General features: G+C 45.7%; 2 protein-coding genes across 2 annotated transcripts in view; both read right to left on the bottom strand.

Moving 5' to 3' along the window:
* Nucleotides 1-332: 332 nt before the first annotated feature.
* Nucleotides 333-2,201, bottom strand: LOC121865540 (vegetative cell wall protein gp1-like). Its single transcript, XM_042365057.1, has 3 exons — nucleotides 2,049-2,201; nucleotides 1,300-1,435; nucleotides 333-1,090 (listed from the first exon to the last, which is right to left on the bottom strand). The coding sequence occupies exons 1-3, from the start codon at nucleotides 2,199-2,201 to the stop codon at nucleotides 333-335; spliced, it is 1,047 nt and encodes a 348-aa protein (XP_042220991.1).
* A 1,150-nt stretch (nucleotides 2,202-3,351) lies between these two features.
* Nucleotides 3,352-11,058, bottom strand: part of LOC121865539 (retinitis pigmentosa 1-like 1 protein) — a 56,995-nt gene continuing 49,288 nt past the window's right edge. The window contains exon 4 of the mRNA XM_042365056.1: nucleotides 3,352-3,675. Coding sequence (XP_042220990.1) covers nucleotides 3,352-3,675 — 324 coding nt within the window. The remainder of the gene's footprint in view (nucleotides 3,676-11,058) is intronic.

The raw sequence follows: 11,058 nt of genomic DNA, 5'->3' as shown, positions 1-11,058 counted from the left end.
TACTTTACTTACCTCACAGTAGTAAGTTTTGGTTTAAATTTATTCTCAGCAGGTAAATGTTTTGTTATGTTTACCTGTCCTAATAACACTGTCTGGTTAATTATATATCTTGACATCACCTGGATATTTATTGAGTAGTGGCAGCGGATTGGTCTTGTTCTTTATAACACTTAAAGATTTTGTTGTTATTCAGGACCTTTATGACATAAGGGTCACTACTTTCACTTCCCACTCTGTAATGTTAGGTACCCATTCCCAGCTGGGTGAGCTAGAGGTGCATTAATGAATGACCTTATGGACAGGATGCATATGTTTACTAATTAGTGACGGGACTATCCGAAATGGTGGGACGAGTCAGAGTGATGGGATAAGCCAGTGATGGGAGCAACAGTGATGGGACTGGCGGGGCCGGTGGGAGCAACAGTGATGGGACTGGTGGGGCCGGTGGGACCAACAGTGATGGGACTGGTGGGGCCGGTGGGACCAACAGTGATGGGACTGGTGGGGCCGGTGGGACCAACAGTGATAGGACTGGCGGGGCCGGTGGGACCAGCAGTGATGGGACTGGCGAGGGCCCGGTGGGACCAACTGGTGATGGGACTGGCAGGGGCCGGTGGGACCAGCAGTGATGGAACTGGCAGGGCCAGTGGGACCAGCAGTGATGGGACTGGCGGGGCCGGTGGGAGCAACAGTGATGGGACTGGCGGGGCCGGGTGGGACAACACAGTGATGAGGACTGGGGCCGGTGGGACCAACAGTGATGGGACTGGCGGGGCCGGTAGGACCAACAGTGATGGGACTGGCGGGGCCGGTGGGACCCAGCAGTGATGGGACTGGCGGGGCCGGTGGGACCAACAGTGATAGGTTGGTGGGGCCGGTGGGACCAGCAATGATGGGACTGGCAGGGCCAGTGGGACCAACAGTGATGGGACTGGCGGGGCCGGTGGGACCAACTGTAGTGATGGGACTGGTGGGAAGGGGCCGGTGGGACCAACAGTGATGGGACTGGTGGGGCCGGTGGGACCAACAGTGATGGGACTGGTGGGGCCGGTGGGACCAACAGTGATGGGACTGGTGGGAGGGGCAACAACTAAGGGTCACAAGAGCTAAACATAACTCACGCTTTAACGAACAAATTACCACTCTACTATGATGTAATTTCCAAGAGGGGCAATTTAGCTTGGTGGTGCTACACATCTTGTTACCAGGGTGATGGGGCCGACACGGAGGCACGCTACACCACCTACCCTACCCCAGAACCTCGGCACGGACACGTACTCTCTTGGGACACGTACTCACCTGGGACACGTACTCTCTTGGGACACGTACTCTCCTGGGACACGTACTCTCCTGGGACACGTACTCTCCTGGGACACGTACTCTCCTGGGACACGTACTCTCCTGGGACACGTACTCTACTGGGACACGTACACTTCTGGGACACGTACACACTTAGATACCCTACATCTGGGTACTCAAGATTCGCATATACACATTATGAGACGTAGACGCCCAAGTTACGTACATACATTTAAGGCCAAATTCATGTACACTAAGAACACGTACACACTATACAACGAATCCACAACATGTACCACCCTTACACACATTACCTTTTTATACACATGCCCAAGGCCTAATTACTTATACATACATCATACCTAATCCCCACAGACAGACATAATTAAATTCTCTAGCTTATGTTATATACTACAACGATCTGTCTAACTTCGTCATAACTCAACTGTATATGACAGTAAGCACACCCCTTACGGAACACCGCCTCGTTGACGTCACCCCACTGTTCTCTCGACGCTGGGAAAGACTAAAAGGTCGATGGTAATGGATGTGTTTAATGGAAGTATAAGGAAAGGAATGTTTTATTGCCTTTAAGTAAACTATTTACTGGCGGAAGACGGGAACTATGGTTAGGTTTTGATGACAGGAGAGTTGATGTGAAGGGTTGAGTTGATGGGTCCCATGAGGTCTTAGGTGCAAGTTGGATATAGTATACTGTTGGGTTAAGGTATTTTTGTATATGGGGAGACATTGTGGCTGGAACTACTCTCGACAGCCTGATGATAGAATATTAGGGTGCCATACTGGTAGAGGGAGATCATGGTGCCATACTGGTAAAGAGAAACTATGGTGCCATAGTGATAGAGGTAGATCATAGTTCCACACTGGTAGAGGGATATCATGGTGCCATACTGGTAGAGGGAAATTATAGTACCATGCTAGTAAAGGGAGATCATGGTGCCATACCGGTAAAGAGAAACCATGGTGCCATAGTGATAGAGGTAGATCATGGTGCCACACTGGTAGAGGGAGATCATGGTGCCATACTGGTAGAGGGAGATCATGGTGCCATACTGGTAGAGGGAGATCATGGTGCCATACTGGTAGAGGGGAATCATGGTGCCATACTGGTAGAGGATATCATGGTGCCATACTGGTAGAGATCATGGTGCCATACTGATGAGAGATCATGGTACCATACTGGTAGAGGGAGATCATGGTGCCACACTGGTAGAAGAGGGAAATTATGGTGCCATACTGATAGAGGAGATCATGGTGCCATACTGGTAGAGTATGGTGCCATACTTGAAGGAGATCATGGTGCCATACTGATAGAGATCATGGTACCATACTGGTAGAAACCATGGTGCCATACTGGTAGAGGAGATCATGGTGCCATACTGATAAGGGGAGATCATGGTACCATACTGGTAGAGAAACCATGGTGCCATACTGATAGGGAGATGTAGTACCATACTGGTAGAGGGAGATCATGGTGCCACACTGGTAGAGGAAATTATGGTGCCATACTGATAGAGAAGATCACGGTGCCATACTGGTAGAGGATATCATGGTGCCATACTGGTAGAGGAGATCATGATTGCCATACTCGTGGAGGGAGATCATGGTACCATACTGGTAAGAAACCATGGTGCCATACTGGTAGGGGAGATCATGGTGCCATGCGATAGAGGAGATCATGGTACCATACTGGTAGAGGAAACCATGGTGCCATACTGGTAGAGGAGATCGTGGTGCCATACTGATGGGGAGATCATGGTACCATACTGGTAGAAACCATGGTGCCATACTGGTAGAAGAGATTATGGTGCTTTTACGAGTCGACAGAAATCATGGTGCCTTATTGAAAAGAAGGAGATCATGGTGCCATACTGGTAGAGAAATTATGGTGCCATACTTGTAAAAGAGAGATCATGGTGCCATACTCGTGGAGAGGAGATCATGGTGCCACATACGTGGGGAATGCATGGTGCCATACTGGTAGAGGGATATCATGGTGCCATACTGGTAGAGGGATATCATGGTGCCATACTAGTAGAGGGAGATCATGGTGCCACACTGGTAGAGGGAAATTATGGTGCCATACTGATAGAGGGAGATCATGGTACCATACTGGTAGAGGGAAACCATGGTGCCATACTGGTAGAGGGAAACCATGGTGCCATACTGGTAGAGGGAGATAGTGGTGCCATACTGATAGAGGGAGATCATGGTACCATACTGGTAGAGGGAAACCATGGTACCATACTGGTAGAGGGAAACCATGGTGCCATACTGGTAGAGGGAGATCGTGGTGCCATACTGATAGAGGGAGATCATGGTACCATACTGGTAGAGGGAAACCATGGTGCCATACTGGTAGAAGAGATTATGGTGCTTTACGAGTAGACAGAAATCATTGTGCCTTATTGAAAGAAGGAGATCATGGTGCCATACTGGTAGAGGCAAACCATCCTCTTACGATGACGCAGAAACATAATGAGTTTCATCTTAATATCGCAGTGTGATGAGTAAACAGACAGACAGACAGACAGACATAATGACGGACAAATAGACAGATTCATCCTTGTACACCCACTAAACTTGTTGAGCTGAAGATATAAACAGGCTTTAAAAAAAAAATATTGAGCTGCCCATTACGACAGCAAAATACAGTTGAAGTTCACTTTGATTACTGTTTAGTGCATGACCATTTTACGATTGTTGTGTGTCAGCTCTGTCCTTCTTTCCATCTCCTAATATATTTCTGTCAGCATTAAGTCACTCCCAATACATGTGTCAGCTTTAAGTTACCTCATCCATCTTTAAACACACGTGTCAGCCCTAAGTCACTTATTTATCTCCTAGGACATAATAATAATAATTAACGGTTTATTGAAAGAGCTTGGCAGCCAGAAGGCTGAAAATATACAGTTACATATTTGGGGAATGGGTTACGAGTTACAAATAATATGCAAGTGACATAAGTGACATAAATAAGACATATAATAACTTAGATGGGGATCAGCTCAAACTACAGTTCATTTCAACATAGTGACAGTGTAGGGAGCAGTGTTTACTGGGAGTGAATACACTGATTTATTACATGTTATTGATAATTTTTACAATGGTTGGGACTGGGCTGTTCTTATAGCGATCAGTTCGTGCACGTATGGGCTGGATGCGGTTGTGGTGTCGAACAGCAATTCTCGGACAGGGGATCTCGGGTGGTAGTAGGGGCCGGTGTCGGGGATGGTGTAGAAGCTTCTTACCAAATTTGCAGATGAGGCCGTGGTGATGGTCAGTGAGAGTCGAAAGGGTCAGTGTGTTGAGCGCTTCTTGATATGTGGAGTAGGAAGGGGAGAGAATAATCTTGCATGCCCTCTTTTGCACTTTTTCTAGGTGTTTACGTTGTGTGGCATTTAGGGAGGAAGACCAGGTGGGGGAGGCATAGGTGAGCTTGGGAAGTATGAATGTTGTGTATACACTGAGGAGCTCGTGTGCGGGAACTCCGAGGGACTTGAGTCGGCGGAGGAGGTGGAGACGGAAACTGGAGGATTTGACAACTTCACTGACGTGTGGTTTCCAATTTAGTTTGTTGTCTATGGTGACGCCGAGGAGCTTCGTGGAATCTACAACCTGGAGTGTGTTCGGACCTAGAGTAATGGAAGGAGGTGGGACAATGTCGGAGGAGAGGTTGATGTGCATAACCATGGTCTTGGTATGGTTGATGGTGACATGGTTGTTGGTGGCCCAGTTTTGGAGACTGTGTGTGTGTGTGTGTGTGTGTGTGTGTGTGTGTGTGTGTGTGTGTGTGTGTGTGTGTGTGTGTGTGTGTGTGTGTGTGTGTGTGTGTGTGTGTCAGTCCTTATGTCACACCATCTGTCTCCTATCACATGTGTGTCAGCTTGGAGGCATAAGTCAGCATTTCCGTTCCCCGGGTCGAGTATGTCAGCCGTCACCATGTCTCTTATCATAATCTTACCACTTTTTTCCCCCCAGCAAGACACCCACAGACGTGTAACCAGGACAATGCAACTTATTACGATAAACACAATCATCGCGGGACCCAGCAAATTGCCTCAAGTACCCCTCCTGTTTATCAAATTTCGAGCGAGAAATGACACTCGGGGTTTTTGTCCACGGTTGGGGGCTGTGGGGGCTGGATATTTTCCCTTTTTGCCTATCATGGCGATGGAATTTTATACCTTTTTGCCTATCATGGGGATGGAATTTTATACCTTTTTGTTCACACTCGGGAATGGATGTTCCCCCAGCTGTAGACTTCCTTGATGGCGACTCGGGGTGTCTTAGCAGCCGGATGTTGCGAATAAATCCAATTTCTTGTTTTCACAGTCGAGGTGGTAATGATGGCGTTCTCTGTTAACCGCGAAATTAAGCTGAAAATTTGGCTGATGACTACAAGGGAAGGAGCCACTTAGACGGGGTTTGTGGTGACGCGAGTTAACGACAGATTTGGGTGTTGATGACGATGGTGATGAAGATGATGGTGATGAAGATGAATATGATAATAATGATGATGATGATGATGATGACGATGGGTGATACGAGTTAAAAACATGGGTGTGGATGATGACGATGATGATGATGGGTGATACGAGTTAAAACATGGATGTGGGTGGTGATGATGATGATGGTGTGGGTAATACAAGATAAAAATGGTCGTGGATGACAATGGTGTGATGATGATATGGGCGAGGATAAGGTTAAGATAAGACATAATAATTAGACATAAGAATTATATGGTGGATGATGATGATGATGATGATGATGATGATGGTCTGGACAGTGATGATGACGATTATGATGATAACAGTATGGTTACGAAAAGCTTAGATATGAATTGTCAGATGATAATGAACTGGACCCCCAAAGAGAGAGAGAGAGAGAGATAGAGAGAGAGAGAGAGAGAGATATATATATATATATATATATATATATATATATATATATATATATATATATATATATATATATATATATATATATATATATATATATATATAAGCAAACAGAGAGAGAAAGATAGCTAGATAGATAGATAGACAGAGTTCGAACCGTCCAAATAAACTCAAAATCCTTCAGTCATTTAGGGGTGATCCAGGAACAAGAGTTAAACCACACCACCACCACCACCACACCACCACCACACCACCACCATCCCCCACCACCACCACACCACACCACCATCCCCACTCATCACTACACACTTACTCATCATCATCATTACCATTCTCACCACCACACCACCACCACCAGCAGTAGGTGTCACCAAACGGAAATAAAATCTCAAATTCAACTTAACACTTTCGCATCTGAGTGGAAGAGACGCAACAAAGGGGTGTGTGTGTGTGTGTGTGTGTGTGTGTGTGTGTGTGTGTGTGTGTGTGTGTGTGTGTGTGTGTGTGTGTGTGTGTGTGTGTGTGTGTGTGTGTGTGTGTGTGTGTGTGTGTGTGTGTGTGTGTGTGTCGGTGAACTCTCGCATCTTGGAGAGGATAAGAACCGTGGCTATATATACAAAAAAAAACTTAAATAACTGATGAAAAAATTTATGAATTATTTCGATGTTAAAGATAAGGTAGATAATTACAATAGCTTGATTATACATATTTTTACTTCTGTCACACTAAAAAAAGTAAAAGAACACAAAACCACACGTAAACACAACTAGTAATAATATAAAAAAAATAATAAAAGCTAGATAAATACGATAAATACGTGTATATTTAGTCATCAGAGGAGAACAAGAGATAGAGAATGTTGATAAAAACTCAGAAGAGAAACTCTCAACATAAATGATAATAACTATATATATAACTAACGGGATGATAAAAATTAGTACCTGTGACTCTTAAGAACGAGTTGGCAGTGACGAGGATCCATTAAATCTCATAACAAATAAATGACATTGTTTCTAGATAAGACTAATGACCGTGGTGGTTATTAAGGGGAAACTCCATCACCTTTACTCTATCTTCACGAGTCTGTCTTCACGAGTCTGTCTTTACGAGTCTGTCTTTACGAGTCTGTCTTCACGAGTCTGTCTTCACGAGTCTGTCTTCACGAGTCTATCTTCACGAGTCTGTCTTCACGAGTCTGTCTTCACGAGTCTGTCTTCACGAGTCTGTCTTCACGAGTCTATCTTCACGAGTCTGTCTTCACGAGTCTGTCTGTCTTCACGAGTCTGTCTTTAGTCTGTCTTCGAGTCTGTCTTCACGAGTCTGTCTTTACGAGTCTATCTTCACGAGTCTGTCTTCACGAGTCTGTCTTCACGAGTCTGTCTTCACGAGTCTGTCTTCACGAGTCTATCTTCACGAGTCTGTCTTCACGAGTCTGTCTTTACGAGTCTGTCTTCACGAGTCTGTCTTTACGAGTCTGTCTTCACGAGTCTGTCTTCACGAGTCTATCTTCACGAGTCTATCTTCACGAGTCTGTCATCACTGGGAGGTCGTCAATGTGTTTAAAATATGGTAAATAATCTAGAGTTTTATAAGAGCATCAACTTATTTCATCAGGAACAGAGATTGTGGCGATGAAGTTCCTAGAGATAATAACTTCGTGTGATGAGTGAAGTAATGTGAAAGGTCAAAGGTTAGATGAAGATAAAAGAAACAAGTATATTGGGAGAAAACTAATAACCTTTAGATTCTGGGAGAAAATGAATCTGGCTGTACGAGAGGTGTATAATTTCACCTATAATTACCTAGTTGTTACGAGGAATATCTGGACGTATATAACATAAAGAGAAAACAATTATATACAGTTTACTATAATGTATTTGTGATATTATTATGTGAAGGTTAATGTAAATTCTGATTAATGAAACAAATTGAAAGAACACAAGTTGGATGGTATATACTTCAGATGGTGAAGGATTATTGGATTAGATAAATAACAGAGACAAATGCTGTTCTCAGATCTATTCACCAGAGCGAACAGTTATGAAAGATTGAAGGTATTTGAAACTTGATATTTATAAATGTTAAAGGTTATAGTACAGAGGAAACAGTGTGTGTGTGTGTGTGTGTGGTGAGGACTGAGGAGTAACATAAGAGTATATTACATAGTTCAGGTATAAATGAGATCAGGTAGACACAGGTAAAGGTGGTGGAATATTGATTACAGGAAAGATACGAGGTTCCTCCTTACTAGGGCTGAGGGAGGTGAGTGGTGACGGTACTATTGGTTACAGCTCGTCATAGATGTTAACTCATGCGGTATATAAAGAATGAGTCTTACTGGAACGTGTCTAATGAGGTCGATATTGTTGATTGTTTTGGTGCCGTGGTTTTTTTTTCTCCACTACCACCACCACCACCACCACACCTGCACCACGCCACCTGCCACCACCCACCACCACCGCCACCACCACCACCACACCACCCACACACCACCACCACACCCACCCTACACCACCCTGCCCCACCACACACACCACCACCACACACACCACCACCACTACCACCACCACCACCACCACACCACACCACACACACACACACACACACCACACACACACACACACACACACACACACACACACACACACACACACACACACCCACACACACACACACACACACCACACTGCCACACACACACACACACACACACCCCCACCACACACACCACCCACACACCACACACACACACCCCACACACCACCACACACACCTGTACACACCCCACACACCACACACACACACACACACCACACACACACACACACACACACACACACACACACACACACACACACACACACACCACACCACCTGCCCACACACCACCACCACCAACCACCACCACCACCACCACACCCACCACCACTACCACACCCACCACTACCACACTTACCACACCACCCACCACTACCACACTTACCACACCACCCACCACTACCACACTTACCACACCACCCACCACTACCACACTTACCACACCACCCACCACTACCACACTTACCACACCACCCACCACTACCACACTTACCACACCACCCACCACTACCACACTTACCACACCACCCACCACTACCACACTTACCACACCACCCACCACTACCACACTTACCACACCACCCACCACCACCACCACCACCACTACCACCACACCCACCACTACCACCACCACCAACAACACCAACACCAATAATAAGAGCAACTACTTCATATAAGAGGTCATATTATGTACACCTAATGGTTATCATCTGTTCATCTTGTAGTGTAAGAACTGACACTGAACATGAGTCCTAACTTCACACTTGTAACCCCTGATCTGACGAAGAGTTAAGAGTCAACACATGTAACCTCAATGGAGTGTGATGATGGTGTTGTCAAAATCGTCATTAATCTGCAGAAAATCACACCTTTTGCTACATTTTATACAGTTTGTTTTAGTAACGTTAGATGTCACCTACTTATACATGCTTTTACTTACTTATATTTATACTTATACTTATGAGACCATGTAGGTTAGTTGAGCGTATCACTTGTCTGGGATTAAGAATTTTCATTGGTTGGGTCGGTTAGAGAGAAGAATTCTTGTTGAGTCTTGAATCGTCTTTATAAGAATGAATTGTGGTGTTTGTCGTTGAGAGAAGATCATGGAAGGAATGAGAAAGAAGGTTTAACAATAGAGAGAATGAGGGGAAGAAGAGGGGTGGAAGGAGGAAGGTAGTGTGTGAGAGAGGGAAAAAGAGAAGGATAGAGGGTGGAAGGAGCTAGGAAGGAAGGAAGGAAGGAAGGAAGGAAGGAAGAGTCTGGGGGATGGAGTGTAGGAGAGAGGGAGAAAGAGGAGAGAAGGTTGAAGGAGGGGAAGAATAGAAGGAAGAAGAAGGTTAAGTGAAAGCCAAGCCAATGCTGGACTACGGGCGAGTGTATAGCGTCTTACATCATGGCACGACAAGCCGCGCGCCTTACTTATAACACTCTGCCTTTAAAAATCCCTGGCGTGATAAGCGCTGGTCGGCGATGTTAATTTTATATAATCATTTTCCGATGGAGATGCGTTATGATACCTGTGTCGGCGATTACTTCAGGTGTGATTTCCTCCGTCGCTAAGTGTCGGGTGTGTGTCAGAGAACCTCACAGTGTCAATTTCAGGTGTGTGTGTGTGTGTGTGTGTGTGTGTGTGTGTGTGTGTGTGTGGATTGTTATTGTGATGTGTACTCAGTTCTTGAAACACAGGAGTGACGGACGAACCCTATGAGGCAAATAATGTTTTTTATTGTGTTAGGTTTGGATTGAAGGCTTTACATTACTGAGATAATCACTAATGAACGTCTTGTTTAACCTTAATCCCACAAACGACCGTGATGCTTAACGGGATGACTGGCGGACGTCAAGCAAAAGAATGGTAAGCGACCCATTGACTAAATGAGGGAATCCCGGCCGTGTGTATTGGTACGGTAAGGGTGTGAGTGTAGCGGGTGTTGTGGAGGGCTAGTGTGTCGTAGTGGTGCTGTGGACATGTGAGCGTGGCTAACATGGTGTGTGTGTGTGTGTGTCGGTTCACTGCAACGTTGTAATCATGCCCGTGGCCGGACACTGGACGCGGGTACGTACAAGCCCGGTAATGACGACCAACCTCGCCCCACGACCCTGCCTGAGTAATGACTTGTAATGGACCACCTTACTGCCTGACGCTGGCGGCCCACTGATACCATCTCTCGCTCCACCTGTCTCTCCCCTACCCTACCTGCTCGACACCTCGGCCCATCTCTGCCTCCTATTCGAC

Source organism: Homarus americanus, unplaced genomic scaffold (genome assembly GCF_018991925.1).
Source record: "Homarus americanus isolate GMGI-L3 unplaced genomic scaffold, GMGI_Hamer_2.0 scaffold25483, whole genome shotgun sequence".
In the NCBI taxonomy this organism is placed as follows: domain Eukaryota; kingdom Metazoa; phylum Arthropoda; class Malacostraca; order Decapoda; family Nephropidae; genus Homarus; species Homarus americanus.
This window is presented reverse-complemented; position numbering and strand designations above follow the sequence as displayed.

Coding starts and splice junctions, on each gene's coding strand:
- LOC121865540 (XM_042365057.1), bottom strand. CDS start 2,201: ATGATATCCCTCTACCAGTGTGGAACTATGATCTACCTCTATCACTAT. Junction 1,436..2,048: donor AGAGTAGTTCCAGCCACAAT/GTCTCCCCATAT, acceptor TACGTGTCCCAG/AAGTGTACGTGTCCCAGTAG. Junction 1,091..1,299: donor CAAGAGAGTACGTGTCCCAG/GTGAGTACGTGT, acceptor TGTGACCCTTAG/TTGTTGCCCCTCCCACCAGT.